The sequence below is a fragment of the Phyllobates terribilis genome, unplaced genomic scaffold, assembly GCF_046119375.1.
Source record: "Phyllobates terribilis strain yellow unplaced genomic scaffold, ASM4611937v1 Scaffold_1__5_contigs__length_1240528914, whole genome shotgun sequence".
NCBI classification, from domain to species: Eukaryota; Metazoa; Chordata; class Amphibia; order Anura; family Dendrobatidae; genus Phyllobates; species Phyllobates terribilis.
The window spans coordinates 356,970,988-356,989,351 of NW_027362761.1; the positions used below are offsets into that span (position 1 = coordinate 356,970,988).

The 18,364-nt window shown below is 49.5% G+C and overlaps 1 protein-coding gene across 2 annotated transcripts in view; it reads right to left on the reverse strand.

The window, feature by feature from the left end:
* KNTC1 (kinetochore associated 1) overlaps positions 1-18,364 on the reverse strand; it is a 221,818-nt gene that overhangs the window by 181,071 nt on the left and 22,383 nt on the right. For both annotated transcript variants that reach the window (XM_073676226.1, XM_073676227.1), the window contains exon 4: positions 123-238. In XM_073676226.1, coding sequence (XP_073532327.1) covers positions 123-238 — 116 coding nt within the window. The remainder of the gene's footprint in view (positions 1-122; positions 239-18,364) is intronic.

An 18,364-nucleotide genomic window follows, 5' to 3' on the forward strand; every position in this document is an offset into this window, starting at 1 on the left:
TTCATCACAGGAATCAGAGTCTCTGTCCCTACATCATGCTGCTCTCAGAAGGAGTAGCAAACATCTGGTGACAGATTCCCTTTAAATGGCCAAAGAAAGAAAAAGCAAACTTGAATACCTACTTTGGTCAACAGGATCTGTCTAGACAGTACATGAATAAGGTGAACGCTGCCATTTCTCTCTCCAACTAACAGGAATCGTCCTTCATAACAAAGGTCAACAACATCAACTTCAGTATCTGCAATAGTAACAACATATTACATATATATAAAGCACAAACATATTCTGTAGAATTTCTCTCAATTCAGTTAATATTAATTATGAACAAATACGGAGTTATCCACATCATTCACATGATAAAAGGTGTATAAGGAAAATAATCCCAGGATTTATCAGAATATAAACAAAATCTGCCCCCTTATTCATGCTGCGTCAATCAAGTATCAGGAGAATATGTCATGCCTTCTACAAGTAAACTGAAGCTTGGGAGTCATCCAACCTTCCAACAGGACAATGATCCCAAACATACAGTATATCAAAGTCCACCAAGTCTTGGTGTCAGAAGTCCTAGAAGATTCTGGAGTGACTGTCACAGTCGCTTGACCTAAACCCCAGAGAAAATGATTGAAGAAGGTGTTTGCAGCACACAAACCTAAGCATATTAGTGACCTGGAGGCCATTGCCTATGAGGAATAGACTAAGGCTGGCCATACATATTAGATGGCTGTCGGCAGAACGATTCTTCGGCCAATCATTTGGACTACAGCCATCTCACCCGATTATTCTATTCAAGAGAGAACTCACAAGGTCAAGTACTTCTGTGTTCTCTGTAAGAAAACGGCCAGCAGAGACGTCAGCCGGAGGTTTATCTCATGGAGAACATGGCGATTGGCAGTTTGAAGTTGGACATATGCGATAGACTTCTCTCCTGACCATCGATCGGCTGGCACCCCCACACACATTAGACCGTCGGCCAATCCTGTCGATATTGGCAGCTTCAGCTGACATTAGTCTATATGGGGGTTTTAAGATTTCTCAGAAATGCTGCCAGAAGCTGGCATCTGATTGTGCATCACGTTTGCAGCAGGTTATAACAGCCAGAGGGGCTCTATTAAGTACTAAAGTTGCTTGAAATGAAGGGGATAAATAATTCTGAGACTGCAGTAGTCGTTAAAGTGGCATTTTGTGCTGAACCACTTTAAACCACTTATTATATTACTTGTGTTGAGCTATTTAAAATTCTTTGATTCATTTATTTCAAGCAGCAGAAAGATGGAAAATTTTGATAAAAAGCTATTCTGCAGTGGGGCTTGAACAACTTTGATTGCAATTATAGCTGCTAACCTAAATGGCACAATTAACAAATACAACTTATCTGACCCTCTCAATGGACTTTATTACACAAAAGTAGGAAAACTATATAAATTTAGTACAGGCAAAATTTGAAAAAAATTCTACTGACCCAAAAGAATAATTTAACAAGGGACTTTTACCACACTATGAACACAATGTTAGAAAATAATTACATAATAAAAGTTATTAAAAAAATAAGAAAATAACTCCCAAAATGGTACATATTACAAAAAAATAAAACTCGTCCACAGAAAACAAGTCCTCATATGGCTATGTTGACTGAAAAAATAAATAGCTATGGCTTCTAGAAGATAATAATAAAATATTCAAAAAAAATTGCTATGTCTTTAGCCCCTTCACGCCATGGGCATTTTGTTTGTTTGTTTTTTTTTTTCGTTTTTTCCTCACCTTCTTTCAAGAGCCATAACTTTTTTATTTTTCCATCAATATAGCCTTATGAGGGCTTGTTTTTTTATGGGACGAGTTGTACTTTTGAATGACATAATCTATATTATCATATGATATTTCCAACATGTATTCCGTGCACAATTACACTTAGGAGCCATCTAGTGGCAATACTATATTACTACCTTGAGATCATTTAAATGAATATTTTCTGCGGATTTTTACGGTCAGCCATCTATTCTACTAATGTTTAAAAACTTTTTGGTTACCCAATTACTTGTGACATTTATGTGTCTTTCGTGTTCCTGTTTTGTGTCCTCACCATTTGACCATTTTGACTATTTGACCATTCCCTTTATGGACCACTTATTGTATTGTTGCCTATTTTTTTTTATATTTTCAATAAAATGTAATGTTTCGTTAAATAGGCCTTATTACTATTGTGTATGTACCTTGGGGTCATCATACTCCATTTTTTTGTTTCCTTATTTTATATTTTGATGGATTGGACTTTTATGAACGCCAGAATACCAAATATGTATATATTTTTTGTAATTGTTTTACTTTTAATGGGGCAAAAGGGGTGTGATTTGAACTAGTGTTTTTTTTTGTTTGTTTAATTTTTATATTGAAAAAAAATTTCACTTTTTACTGCATTTAATAGTCCAATAAGAGGACTTGGAGATGCGATCGTCTGATCGCTCGTGCTATACATAGCAGTCCATCAGCACTGCTACGCATAGTGAAAATCACAATCTCTTATGAATGCTCGTCACGGGCTGGCTTTCACAGGAGGATCGTAATGACAGACACCGGGGTCTACAGCAGACCCTCAGCTGTCATAACAACCCATCAGAGCCCCGCGATCACGTCATAGGCACGCCGATGGGAGCGTGGAACGACTTGGCCCCTGTAGACGTGTGTTAAATGCAGCTGTCAGAGATTGACAGCGGGATTTAAGAAGTTGACAGCCGCAGGTGGAGCTCCGCTCCACTCCACTCACGACTGTTAGAGGCACATAATGGCTGATTAAATCAGCCATCATGTGCGGGAAAAGATGTGGGCTCGGCGTGGGAGGATGCATCAAAGGAAGGGAGCCGGCATATGATATAAGTTTACATCATATTTCATGAAGGGGTTAAGACAAAAAAAATAGACGTGTCTGTAAAGGATTAAAGGAAATGCCCTAAAGTGACAACTATTAGGGATCTCACTTCTTTCTCAGATGTCATCCACTGCACTAAAGGAACAGCAGTGCCAGCATATATAGTGCTGGCAGACTGCTCAGCTTCAGTAAACGCCCACTAAAAGAGTGAATAGCTGATAAAACAGCAGCAGATTAGGGGCTCATTGGATGAAAATTGTAAAAAATAAAGCACAGATGTCAGTACACAATATAAAGCCATAAATCCATGTATTTTAGGAGAGTCTGGGTGTGACACCCCAGGGGTCTGGTTGCCACAGTGATAGAGATATTACGTCTGAGAGCAGGTGGGAGGTCCTTTGGTCAGGGATCCTGTGCATGCCACACCTCCTGCCCAGTCTTGGGAGGGGAAGGACTTCCCCTATATAAACCCGGGGCTGAGGCAGAGTGAGTGAGAAAGAAGACAGAACAAGAGTAGAGAAGAGAAGCAGCATAGCAAGAAACATCAGGAGCTCTGTGGGGAGCAGTGTTACAACGAGTCAGGGGCTGGCAGCTGCAGAGCTCGCCCTGACTGAGAAGATTTCTAACCGGACCCGGAGTCCGAAGCTGTGGGGACTAACTCCTACCCAGCAGCAGAAACCGTCCGGCAGAGGATTTCAGGTCCTCTGGCCCAGAAGCCCGAAGGCACGGTCACACGCGTGGGACCAGCACCGCCATCGTGGAGCGGAAGCCATTAGAAGGCCCCGAGTCACCGGCCATACGGGTGAGCACCACACGGTACACTCAGGGACGTGGGCTACTTATTCCCGCCTCTAGCAAGGTAGCCAGAAGAGTACAGTTAGTTGGGAAGGCCTACAACTCCGCCTGGCCAGGGGAAATCCCATCTGCTCAAGGACTGACCAGGCCCCTATCACTAGCAAGTACTCCGGGAGGGTCTTTCTTTGTCACCAGTAAAGACCCTGAACTACACCGCACCGTCTCTGAGTGGTTCCTGCTACCCCCATCATCCACGTCGGCTGCCCTGAGGCCATACCCCTCCCGTTGGGGGTTATACCATCCACGCTGCACTATCCTTCCACCGGCCTCAGCGGTCTGCCCTGCAGCGGCAGCTCCATAGCTGCATTCAACGGGTGGCGTAGTCACCAACCATCTACTGCTAGTACATCGCCGCTCAGTTTGACTCCCTGGGCACGGACCGGGTCGCCGCCACGAGACTACAACCCTCAAGAGATCCGGCTCCGGGTAAGCTCCCGCGTGCGCATCGCAGCGCGACACAGGCCCAGGGGCGCGTCAACTTTGGCGTAGTCGGCAGGATTTCGTGCCCGCAACCACCGGGTACTGCGTGCCTGAAAAGCAAAGACTGTTCAAACTTATCAGTGGTGAAGATTCCCGCTATCCGTGGAGGTTTCCCGCCATCCGGCGCCATCTTCTACCTTCTTCCCGCCATCCGCGAAGTTTTCCCGCCATCCGGCGCCATCTTCGACCTTCTTCCCGCCATCCGTGGAGTTTTCCCGCCATTGGACGCCATCTTGAGGACGCCGCGCGGGAAGAAGAGGGGCGTGGACTCCGAAAGCGCGCGAGAACTGAAGCCCCGCCTCACGTCCGGACGTTGCGTAAGGTCCTGGAAGGAGCCCAGCAGACGCCGACGTCACCGGAGCGCGACGGAAGGTCCTCAACCCTGACGATCCACTGCGGAGCCGCGGCCTACGGAACAGGATCATCGCAAGGTAGGCCACGGTCCACTAGGGGGGAGGAAGATGTCGGATACGGAGGAGAGCTTCACTGCCTCAACCCCCGCCAGCGCCACCGCTGCTGCAGTTATGCCCTTCACCATGCCCTATATCCCGGGAGCAGCTTGGCTACCCCAGTACTCAGGGGAGTCACATACCCTGCATGACTTTAGAGAAAAGCTGGATAGCCTCTTCCAGGTGTACCCCCTCACAGAAGAGCAAAAAGTGAGCATCCTGGTGGCCCAACTAACTGGGGCAGCCAAAAGGGAAGTAAAATCCTGGCCACCTGGGAGGAAGACTGTCGCAGGGATACTAACCCGGCTGAAGGACACCTTTGATACCCGCACCTCAGCCGAGATTAAGCTTAGATTCTACGGGTGCAAGCAGCGAGCGCATGAGAGTATAAGGGACTATGCACTAAACCTACAAGAGGCCCTGAGGGCCATAAAGCAGACCGACCCTGATGGGGTGGGAAACGAGGACAGGCTGTTGACTGAACAATTTATAGAGGGTTTATATTGCAATGCCCACCAAACCCAGTTGCGGGCAATGGCCTTACAGGATCCCCATCTGGACTTTGCACAGTTCAAGGACAGAGCCATCCGGGTGCTCCGAGAACCGGCACCGGGTGGCGTTGTGACCCACAGGCGCCCAGCTATCACTTACCACCAGGAGGCGGCGCCCTTGTCGGCAGGGCCTGTGGGAGCTGATGCGCAGGCTTTGGACAATGACCCGGCTCCAGACCTACGCCATCAGGTCCAAGAGCTAGCTAAGAGCGTTGCTGCGCTAACCCGAACTGTGCAGTCTTTACAGGTTTCCACCCCAGGGAAGATCCAGCTGGCATCCGGACCGGAGGACATCCCGTGGCGTCGACCAAGGAGGACCCCACCGGCCAGAGGAAGACCCAGTGACCGATACAGCGAGGACGGACGACCCATCTGCCGCCGCTGCAATCAACCCGGACATATGGAAAGGTACTGTTCTTTAAACGGGCACAACCTGGGGTAGAGGGCCAACCCCCAGGAAAAAGATCACCAGGCCCATCGAACTGGCGCGACAGATATGTGGGAGGACGTCCAGTCTTGCCTGTGGTACTGGATGGCATTCCAATGAGTGCCCTACTGGACACCGGGTCACAGGTCACCACCATCCCGTACGTGCTCTTTAAGCAGTACTGGAATGACTCGGATATTACCCGCTACCCTGACGACGACTTGAGTATCATCGCCAGCAATGGCCAGCCCGTGCCACAGATCGGATTTAAAGAGGTGACCATCAAAATCGGTAGAGTCGAACTGGCAGCACAGGGACTGATCATTGTAGACATTGACAAACATGAGAGCCACCCAAAAATAACTCTAGGAACTAATGTAATTGAAAATTGTCTTGCAGAGGTGATTTTCCTTCTACAGCAGGTTGCCAAGAACGCCAGCTCCGGCGAGCAGCGAGTGCTCCAGAAAGAGATCCGGGCACTGATGCGACGGCAACAGGTGGAACTCTCCGGCGGTGAGATTGGTAGCGTAAGAATGTGTGACCCTTTCCCTATTGCCATGCCCCCAAAAAGTGAAATGATGATTTGGTGCCGGGCAGCTATTGGTCTGAGAGGTAGAGATGACCAGGCAATGGTAGAACCAGTTTACTCAGACAGTAGGCCCACCATTTTGACAGCACGGGGGGTGGTCAATGTACGCCATGGGAGGGTGCCCGTTCGCATAATCAATATCGGGGAGAGGGAAGTGTACCTGCCCCGGTATGCCACGCTAGCAAAATTATATACCATCAACCAAAACTCTATACAGTCTGTGGAACCCTTGCCTCCATCTCACCCGGAGGAAGGTAACGGCTCTAGGAAAGTAATGGAGGATTGGTGTCAGCAACTACACTTGGGAACTGACTCCACTCCCTCCCACCAGAAACAGGGAGTCTACCGGGTGGTTCAAGAGTATGAGAGAGTGTTTAGTAAACACCCGTTAGACTTCGGGCGAGTCAAGGGGGTAGAACACCGCATCCCCACGGGAGATCATCCTCCCATAAAAGAGAGGTATCGACCCGTACCCCCTGCACATTACCAACACGCCAAGGGGATGCTTAGAGACATGAAGGAGGCTGGGGTAATCCGGGATAGTTGTAGCCCCTGGGCAGCTCCACTAGTCTTAGTCCGAAAGAAAGACAACACCATGAGGATGTGTGTAGATTACCGGAAAATCAATCGTATCACACACAAGGATGCGTACCCCTTACCAAGGATAGAGGAGTCATTGGCTGCTTTAAGATCTGCTAACTTCTTCTCTACCTTGGATCTCACTAGCGGGTACTGGCAGGTTCCTGTAGCAGAGGCGGACCGGGAGAAGACCGCATTCACCACCCCGATGGGACTTAGCGAGTTCACCTGCATGCCGTTCGGACTCTGCAACGCACCGGGAACCTTCCAACGACTAATGGAGTGTTGTCTGGGCCACAGAAACTTCGAGACGGTCCTGTTGTACCTGGACGATGTCATCGTATACTCCAAAACTTATGAGGACCACCTGAAACACCTGGCGGAGGTGTTCGAAGCTCTGGCGAGTTACGGCCTAAAGGTGAAACCCTCCAAGTGTCACCTCCTGAAACCAAAGGTGCAGTACCTGGGACACGTGGTGAGCGCTGACGGAGTGGCTCCCGACCCCGATAAGATCACCGCAATTAAGGGATGGCCAAGCCCCTCCAGCGTAAAAGAAGTGCGGCAGTTCCTCGGGTTGGTAGGCTACTACCGAAGGTTTATTCCCGGTTTCACCAAAAAGGCAGCGCCTATGCAGGACCTCCTGATAGGCCAGTCCCGGAAGGCCAAGAACCAGAAGCCGCCCTTCAAATGGGAAGAGCTAGAAGAAGAGTCCTTCCGCCAGCTGAAGATGGCCCTCACGGGGGATGAAATCTTGGCGTACCCGGATTATAGCCAGCCCTTCATCCTCTACACCGACGCCAGTAACATCGGGCTAGGAGCCGTACTGTCCCAGATCCAGCAGGGGAAAGAACGAGTAATCGCCTACGCCAGCCGAAAACTGCGACCCACCGAAAGGAACCCCGAGAATTATAGCTCATTTAAGCTAGAGTTCCTGGCCGTGGTATGGGCAGTCACTGAGCGCTTTAAGCATTACCTTGCTTCTTCCCGGTTCACCGTGTACACGGATAACAACCCGTTGACACACCTGGACACGGCAAGACTCGGTGCCCTGGAGCAGAGGTGGATGGCCCGTCTGTCCAACTACGAGTTCATAATCAAATACCGGGCAGGGCGCTCCAATACTAACGCGGACGCCCTGTCCAGGATGCCCAACCTGCCGGACGAAGGAGAAGATCCGGAGGGACTGGAAGAGATTGAACTCCCTGCGTTCCACCGTCATGAGACTATCCAGTATTCCCACCGGGTAAGGAGTAAGCAGGCTGCTACGTTGAACCCCTTACCTCACTACAACTGGGCGGAAACGCAAGACAGCGACCCTGCCGTCCGACTGGTGAAGGAGATGCTGACTCGCCCGGAGGCTTGCCTTGAACCAGACGCTCCGGAGGAAGCCAAACAACTATGGGCAGAGAAGAGTCGACTGTTCCTTTACAAGGGGAAGTTGTGCCGCAGGATGGTTAACTCCCGGACGCATGAACTACTCTGGCAAGTAGTGGTGCCACGAAGAGACGCAGCCATGGTGATGGAGGCATACCACGACGGAGCTGGACACTTCGGGTGGAAGAAGCTGGAGTTCCTGCTGCGCGAGCGATTCCACTGGGTAGGCATGAGGGGAACCATTGAGAAGTGGTGCAGAGACTGTGGCCCGTGCAACCTGAGAAGGAAGGACCGCGCCAGCCAGAAGACTCCCCTGCAGTCCATCGTCACCCGGCAACCGTTGGAACTGGTAGCCTTGGATCATGTAAAACTGACCCCAAGCAGAAGTGGCTACGTCTACGCGTTAACCATCGTGGATCATTACTCCCGGTTTCTGGTTGTCGTCCCTGTCAAGGACTTAACGGCTCAAACAGCAGCTAGAGCCTTCCAGCAGCACTTTTGCCGTCCACACGGGTACCCGGACCAAGTGCTGACGGATCAGGGACCTGCCTTTGAAGCGGAGGTCTTCCAGGAATTCTGCAATCTGTATGGCTGCCGGAAGATAAGGACGACACCCTACCATCCGCAGACTAATGGACTTTGTGAAAAAATGAACCAGGTGGTAATGGATCTTCTAAAAACGTTGCCCCTGGAAGAACGCAGTATGTGGCCTGAAAAGTTGCCCGATCTGGTGGACCTATACAACCACATCCCGGTAGGTTCCACCAACTGTACCCCGGCTTACCTAATGAGGGCAAGACCTGGTAAGTTACCTGTTGACCTGGAAATGGGAGTCCTGACACCCGAGGACACTTCACCAGAAACAGACTGGGACACAGAGAGGCAGCAGCAGTACCGGAGAGTACAGGAGAGCGTGGAGCGAAGTCTCTGTCAGGCTAGGGAAAGACAAGAGAAAACTTACAACCAGTATGCTCCCGCTGTTCCCCTGGTACCCGGAGAGCAGGTCTTGAAGAGGAAGAGACGGCTCCACAAGTTGGACGACCAGTGGGAGAAGGACCCGTACACCGTACTGCCCTCAAGCCACGAAAACCCGAAGGTCTGTACCATCAGTAAAGACGGAGGGGAAACCACAGCCATTGTATCCCGGGACCACCTGAAGAAGTGTCCCGAACAACTGAGGAACCCTGAAGAGGAACCAGAAGACCATCGACCCGTAGAGGAAAGGGAAGATATGGTTAGTACCGTGCTCGGGGACTTCCCTCGGTCTTGGACTCAAGTCAATGGTGCAGTTGTGGTACCCGTACTCACCTTCCTCCAACCATCATCCCAAGAACCTACGGAGCAACCGGTAGAGCTGGAAGAACAGCCGGTCCAGGAGGCAGAAGACTCTACACAAGCAGACCCGGAAAATCAACCCTCTGCTTATAGTGAGCCTGCCATACCCCTAGTGAGCCAGAGGGCCCATAGACAGCTGCCCAGTTTACCCTTGACAGCTCCTACACCCTGTAGTTCAGGGCCAGACAGTCAGCTCCGTAGGTCCACTAGGGCCACTAGAGGCCAGCTACCCGCACGTTGGAGGATCTAAATGTTTAAGCTATCTTATAATGTTTACTTGTTTATAGTTGCTTGTGTATAATTTTGTGTTTCTAGTTCTTTTTAGGAGTCCTTGGTGGATTTACCGGGAATCCTTGTACATAGTTGGAGCGTAACCCAGGATGGACTAAAGACTGTTAAGGACTCGGGGCAGGACAGGCCCCTACCTGGTTACGTCTCCTGTTTTGGTGAAATGGACACCTTGCTTTTCAAAACTGCACCCGGTTGCGGACACGCCGTAACCATCTTATGTGTTTTTCTTATTGTATTGTTATTGTTATACCTTGTTATGTTTTTCTAAAAAAAAAAAAAATATGTTTAGTCCCGGAGTACTAAATTTCACTAGGGGGGAATGTGACACCCCAGGGGTCTGGTTGCCACAGATATTACGTCTGAGAGCAGGTGGGAGGTCCTTTGGTCAGGGATCCTGTGCATGCCACACCTCCTGCCCAGTCTTGGGAGGGGAAGGACTTCCCCTATATAAACCCGGGGCTGAGGCAGAGTGAGTGAGAAAGAAGACAGAACAAGAGTAGAGAAGAGAAGCAGCATAGCAAGAAACATCAGGAGCTCTGTGGGGAGCAGTGTTACAACGAGTCAGGGGCTGGCAGCTGCAGAGCTCGCCCTGACTGAGAAGATTTCTAACTGGACCCGGAGTCCGAGGCTGTGGGGACTAACTCCTACCCAGCAGCAGAAACCGTCCGGCAGAGGATTTCAGGTCCTCTGGCCCAGAAGCCCGAAGGCACGGTCACACGCGTGGGACCAGCACCGCCATCGTGGAGCGGAAGCCATTAGAAGGCCCCGAGTCACCGGCCATACGGGTGAGCACCACACGGTACACTCAGGGACGTGGGCTACTTATTCCCGCCTCTAGCAAGGTAGCCAGAAGAGTACAGTTAGTTGGGAAGGCCTACAACTCCGCCTGGCCAGGGGAAATCCCATCTGCTCAAGGACTGACCAGGCCCCTATCACTAGCAAGTACTCCGGGAGGGTCTTTCTTTGTCACCAGTAAAGACCCTGAACTACACCGCACCGTCTCTGAGTGGTTCCTGCTACCCCCATCATCCACGTCGGCTGCCCTGAGGCCATACCCCTCCCGTTGGGGGTTATACCATCCACGCTGCACTATCCTTCCACCGGCCTCAGCGGTCTGCCCTGCAGCGGCAGCTCCATAGCTGCATTCAACGGGTGGCGTAGTCACCAACCATCTACTGCTAGTACATCGCCGCTCAGTTTGACTCCCTGGGCACGGACCGGGTCGCCGCCACGAGACTACAACCCTCAAGAGATCCGGCTCCGGGTAAGCTCCCGCGTGCGCATCGCAGCGCGACACAGGCCCAGGGGCGCGTCATGGGCACTGAGCCTCTTGGCCACACCAAGGATGCACTGAGCATACTAAGGGTGTGGTAATTACTGATTCAAAGGCTATAATGGAAGAATTTTTTCAGTTTTACAGACAATTATATGCCTCCAAACTGACTAATGCGCGAAGGGACATAGATCTATATCTTCACGATATGCAAATACCATGTCTGACAGATGGCCAGAGAGAGCAACTAGATGCACCAATTACGCTGGAGGAGATGCAAATGCAGTCACAAAATGCAGGTGGTAGGGCAGTGCTATCATTTGACGCCGCGAAGGCCTTTGATAGTGTCGAATGGGAGTATTTATGGGCTGCTTTGAGAAAGATGGGGTTTGGTACTGGATTTCGGGCCTGGCTGCGGATTCTGTATAACAATCCGGTAGCTCGGATTCGAATTAATGGCAATCTTTCTGGTAGCATTGAAATAGGCCCATTGTCTCCCTTACTGTTTGCCCTGGCTATGGAGCCGTTGGCTGTTAAGCTTCGCTCCAGCAGCGATATACAGGGGTTCCGCTATAAAACACTGGAGGAGCGGGTGGCCCTATATGTCGACGACCTTCTGTTGTTTTTGGGCGACATGGAGCAATCTCTGACGACGGCTATGAATTTAATAAGGGAGTTTGGAGATCATTCTGGCCTACGGATAGTTCGTACGCCGGTGGATAGTTTGTCTCTGAATACTAGGGCAGGGAATACTTGCTTGAAGATTGTGCGAGAATTTAAATATCTCGGAGTTAGAGTGACCACATCTATCGGAGATTACATTCCTTTAAACTTACTTGAACTGCTTACCAGATTTCAACAAAAGGCCAATACTTGGAACAAACTCCCCCTATCAGTAGTAGGTCGAACTAACTTAATTAAAATGGTGTTAATACCCCAATTATTATATATCCTTCATAATTCACCGGTCTGGATCCCATGAGAATATTTTATAAATTTCAAGCACTATTTCGGGAATTGATCTGGAAAAAAGGGGTGGCCAGAATCAGCTTGGATACACTTCAAAGGCCCAAAGATCAGGGGGGACTAGCCGCACCTAATCCATGGATATATTTTCTAGCCTCTCAGACTCAACAACTCTGGTTAATTAAGGGGAACCTAGATAAACTGATACGTCTACTCACACACAATTTGCCAATTACCTCCTTTCTAGAAAAGGGAATCTTGGGGTGGGATGCTAGGCGGCATCTTCCGACCCTAGCACTTATGGGGAAAATGTGGCAGAAAATCAAACTGTTGTTGTGAATAGAAGGTTTTACCCTGTTGTGGCATAATGCGGGCCTTCCAGAGATCCACAAATTGAAAGTATTCGGAATATGGGAAAAATTGGGAATAACTAATGTGGCGCAAATATTAGAGGAGGAAATATTTAAATCATTCAAACAGCTGAAAGAAGAATACTGTATTTCACAAACTAGTTTCTACTTTTATCTCCAAATGAGGCATGCATGGTTTGTACAGCTGCGACATATGCAGAGTAAAATTCAACATCATCTACTGTTTAACACATTATTATGCCATAGAGGTGGGAATGGATTGATTTCCAGAATCTACGGGATACTTATGCAGCAATTTCAGTGGGACAGACCCTTAAATGTTAACCACTTCGCAACCCTGGGATTGTGCGTTTTTGCATTTTCGTTTTTTGCTCCCCTTGTTCCCAGAGCCATAGCGTTTTTATTTTTTGGTCAATATGGCCGTGTGAGGGCTTATTTTTTGCGGGACGAGTTGTACTTTTCAACGCCATTACTAGTATTATCATATCGTGTAAAGTAAAACGGGAAAAAAATTCCAAGTGCGGTGAAATTGCAAAAAAAGTGCAATACCACAGTTGTTTTTTATTTTTTTTTACCACATTCACTGAATGCTGGCCGGGTAGAGAGCCTTCAATCCCTGTGGCGCTTCCTCCCTGCTGGACTCATAAGCAAGAGTAATGGCCTCCCTGATCCATCTAGCTATGGTGGATCTAGAGACCTTGAGCCCTTTCCTAACCCCCTGGTAAGAAACAAATAAGGAACTATCTTTCCTGAAGGGCTGGGTGATTGAAAGGTACCTAATCACACATCTTCTCACGTCTAAAGGCCCCGTCACACTAAGCGATATCGCTAGCGAGATCGCTGCTGTGTCACGGTTTTGGTGACTCACCAGCGACCTCACCAGCGATGTCGCTATGTGTGACACTTTGCAACGATCAGGCCCCTGCTGTGAGGTCGCTGATCGTTGCAAAGTGTCCTGGACCATTTTTTGGTCGTTGGCCTCCCGCTGGCCAGCACACATCGCTGTGTGTGACCAGCGGGACCAACGATCTGGCTGGTAACCATGGTAAATATCGGGTTACTAGGGGCACGCGCGCACTTAGTAACCCGCTGTTTACCATAGATACCACTCTGCTACGGTGAGCGGAGGCTCCAGCGCACCGTAGCAGAGTGGTATCCATGGTAAACAGCGGGTTACTAGGGGCACACGCGCACTTAGTAACCCGATATTTACCATAGTTACCAGCCTGCTCCTGCTTAAGCAGCAGGCTGGTAACGGGAGCAGGACATCGTGGAACGATTCTTTCCACGATATCGCTGCTCCCCTCATCGCTGGTGAGCCTGCCTGTTTGACAGCTCACCAGCGATGTATTAGCGATGCAGCAACGATCCCTGACAGGTCGTATCGTTGTCGGGATCGCTGCTGCATCGCTTAGTGTGACGGGGCCTTTAGGCATGAAACTCTGCTTCTTTTAGATTACTCGGATTCGGACAAATGAGGGTAGTATTACTTCCTGGAGTCTGTGGAAACGGGAAGCTACTTTAGGGAGGTATGCTGGATCTGCTCTAAGAATTATTCTATCGTCCAGGATCTGAGTGAAGGGAGGGCCCGCGGATAGAGCTTGAGTATCACCAATCCTTCTAGCTGATGTTAGGGCTACCAGAAGCGCTGTTTTGAGAGAAATAGATCTAAGGGACGCAGAATCTATTGGCTCAAAGGGAGACCCAGATAACGCTTTTAGAACTAAATTCAGGTACCAGGGCACAAATTTAGTCTTGATAACCGGCCTGGATCTACCTACCGCCTTTATGAAGCGAGAAACCCAATAATTTCCGGCCAGGTCACAGTTATACAGAGCACCCAACGCCGACACTTGGACCTTAAGGGTGCTTGTTGCCAATCCCAACTCGAGGCCCCTCTGTAAAAATTCTAAAATTTTCCCAATTGGCGCTCCTTCACCCACTGTAGAATTAGAGAAAGAAAATTTTTTTTCCCAAACTCTAGCATAAATCCTGGTGGTGACAGGTTTCCTACTATGCAAAAGCGAAGTCACTAGACCCCGGGAGAATCCTTTTTGTTCTAACAGGGACCTCTCAAATTCCACACCGTCAGGTGGAGGCCAGGAGCCTGAGGGTGGAGTATTGGACCCTGGCTGAATAGATCCGGAACTTCGGGCAGGACCAAAGGATCTGAGATGGACATGTTCCTCAGGCATGAGAACCAGGGTCTTTTGGGCCAGAAGGGGGCGATCAAGAGGACCCTCGCCTTGTCCTCTCTGATCTTTCTTAGAACCATAGGTAGGAGATTTAACGGTGGGAAGGCGTAGGCCAGACTGAAATTCCAGGGTATTTGGAGAGCGTCTACCGCCAGGGGCCTTTCTCTCGGATCTAGGGAGCAAAAGAGCTTTGCCTTCCGATTTAGCTTTGTGGTGAAGAGATCCACCACCGGAAGACCCCATTTTTGGACTATCTGGGAAAAAAATGTCCTGTTTTAGCTCCCATTCGCCCTGCCTTAAAGAATGACGGCTTAAAAAGTCTGCCTTTATATTTTCTCTCCCTTTGATGTAGAGGGCTGTTAAGGAGAGGAGATGGCCTTCCGAGATCTGAAAGAGATGATCCGCCACTTCCATTAGTGATCCAGCACGAGTACCCCCCTGATGGTTCACGTAAGCCACCGCTATGTTATTGTCTGACAAGATCCTAACGTTCTCTTTGTGAAGGAACGGTAAGAAATGCCCAACCGCTTTGTCTACTGCTAGTAGTTCCTTAGTATTGGAGGAAAGAGCTTTCTCATCATCTGACCAGGACCCCTGGGCAACTATATCCCCCAGGTGGGCTCCCCATCCATGAGAGCTTGCATGAGTTGTAATTATTTTAGATATTTTAAACACCCAGGGAACACCTTGAGACAGGTTTTCCGAGTTCACCCACCACTGTAACGAGTCCTTAGATCGGGGAGATAAGGACATCCGCCCTTCCAAGTGCCCATTTAACAAGACCTCATTATGCAAGACGTCCCATTGTAAGACCCTGGAGTGGTATTGTGCCACATAACCCCCGGAAGGCAAGATGATAGGGTAACTAGCAAGGACTTTGCAGCCCTAAGGGACATGACTGGGTTTGAAAGTGCTCTTTCCACCAGCATTTTAACCCTCTGTTTCTTGGTTTCTGGAAGGAAACATATCTGGAGGTCTGAATCCAGCATGATACCCAAGAACTGTTGTATTTTTGAAGGGACTACCCTGGACTTTTCCAGATTAAGGGATCCAGCCCAGACCTTCCAAGACAGAGGATACCAGTTTAAGATGATTGTGACATTGGGAGGCCGACTCTCCGACAATCAAAAAATCATCCAGGTATGGGATAATCAAAATATTATGCTCCCACACATAAGCCATAACTTCCGCTATCACCTCCGTAAATACCCTAGGGGTTATGGCCAGACCGAATGGCAAGGCTGCAAACTGAAAATGTCTAATTTCATCATTTATGATCAAAGCCACCCTAAGGTATTTCTGGAAGTCTCTATGTATAGGTACATGGTAATAGGCATCTTTCAGGTCTAACACTACCATGTAACAGCCTGAGAAAAGCAATTTTATTGTGGACTTGATGGATTCCATCTTAAAGGTGGGAATTAACAAAAATTTATTTAGGGCTTTAAGGTTAATAATACACCTAAAGGACCCGTCAGGCTTAGTGACCAGAAATAGCGGTGAGTAGAACCCTAGTCCCTTCTCTGCTGTCGGGACTTCTACCAGGACGGCCTTATGGACCAAGTTCAGGACCTCCGCTTGTAGGGCCGTTTGCTCCAGTGCTGAGGAACGGCTTGGGGTCAGGATGAACCTCCCACGAGGAATTCGCTGAAACTCAAATTTCATACCGGAACCTACCAGACCAAGGATCCAATTACTAGAAGAAATCATTGTCCAGGCAGGTAAGAAGCCCAACAGCCTCCCCCCTACCTGAGCTGCGAGTCATTGACTCGGTTTCCAGGGGCCTTGGTTAGTAGAAGAGCCGAATAGGAGCCCTTTACCTTTTGGCCTGCGGTCTTCCCATTTCTCCTGACCCCTCTGGTGTTTACTACGTAGAAACCTTCTCCTATGGAAAGAGCGTTTGTACGTGGGAATAGACAGGCTAGGGAAACCCCTCTTTTTGTCGTTTGCTTTATCCAACAGTTCATCTAGGACCGACCCAAAGAGATGCTCCCCTTCACAGGGGATAGAGCAGAGTCTTGTTCTCGCTTGAATATCCCCCGGCCAACACTTCAGCCACAGAGCTCTACGGGCTGAGTTGGACATGGCAGCTGATTTTGCTGCCAACCTGACAGAATCAGCCGATGCATCCGCCAGAAAAGCTGCTGCCCCCTGAAGAAGTGACATGTCCGCTAAAATTTCCTTCCTCGGGGTGTTGTTTTTTAGATGGGCTTCTAGTTGGTCTAGCCAAATCATTAGGGACCTGGCGGTACAGGTAGCCGCAACCGCGGGTTTCAAGGCTCCCGCAGAGGTTTCCCAGGTCCTCTTGAGGAAAGTATCAGCCTTCCTATCCAAGGGGTCTTTAAGAGCCCCCATATCGTCAAAGGGGAGGGAGGAACTCTTGGACGCCTTAGCTATAGCCACGTCTATCCTAGGAACTTTCTCCCAGGAGGAAGAAGCTGATTCATCAAAGGGATACTTTCCTTTGAAGCATGGAGGCAGAGTACACTACCTTTCCGGTTTCCTCCATTCACTATGGATCAAGTCCCGAATTTTTTCATTAAAGGGAAAACGCCGTCTCTTTCTTTGTCCCAGCCCCCTGAACATAACATCCTGAACTGACTTTTCCTGTCTGGCCTCTGTGATGCCCATGGTAGACCGAACCATTTTAATTAAGCAGTCGACCTCACCAAGGGGAAAACAATTCTGCCCCACACCACTATCTGAGGAAGAGGCAGAGGAAGAGGCTACATCATCCGAGTCCGACTCATAGACTGAGGGCCGGGGGTCATCCGGGACTAGGGAGCTTTCACAGTCTGAGTCCGCTTTCCCTCTAGCCTTTTTGGAGAGGATTTTGTGAATTTCAGTCTTAACTCGGGTCTTTAAACCTGCCGTTTGATAAGGTGTTTCTTCTGCCAGCGTTTGATTTATGCAAGACTGGCATAATTTTTTAGGGTATCCATCAGGGAGGACGGATTTACATAACGCACACTGAATGTGCTTTGCCTTGGAGGTACATTTCTTCCCCTGTTAAAATTAGAAGGGGAGAAGGATACCCTATTACAAAGTGAACTTTCTCGAAGATCACTTACCCATGCAGCTCAAGAAAAAACATCTGGTACCGGTTTGGAGGAAGGACCCTTCTCAGCTGGGTGATCCTCCCTGGAGGCTGCAGAATCATCTATCCTATTGGAGGTGTGGTGGCTGGACCTAGACACCAAACTCCGCTTTCCTGAGGACAGGCTACCAGAACCACGTGTGCGATGCGCTTTTTGGGGCTCCCCAACCAGCCGCTGAGATGGTGAGGATGGCGGCTGCTCAACTTGCTGCTGCTGCTGTAGCTGATCGCCTTCAGACTCCATGGTAAGAGAATGAAGCTCTGAGAAGCTCTGAGCTCTGCTACCTGGCCAGTTAAATAGACAGCCTCGGTAGCCCACCTTTTTCCTCTTTTTTTTTTTTTTTTAAATTTCCCGCGCCACTTCCGGGTTCCGGTCACGTGGTCGCTGAGTCACGGTGATGTCATCGGCCGCGGCTCCTAGAAACCGGAAGCACGCGCCGCACAAGCCTCGCGCGAGGATGCACACTGCCAGCGCTCCAGGTAAGCAATGCTTTAGCGACTCCCCGCCTGGTATCCTTCCCAGTCGGGGGCGAGGGGCCACAAATAACCTTGGCCCCGCGCCCCACCTCCGCCGGGCACACAGCGTGATAGTGGGCTGTCACCCCGACCAAGGGCGCAATCCCCACCGCACTTTGAATGCCAACCAGGGCAGACACTCCCACGGGAGGT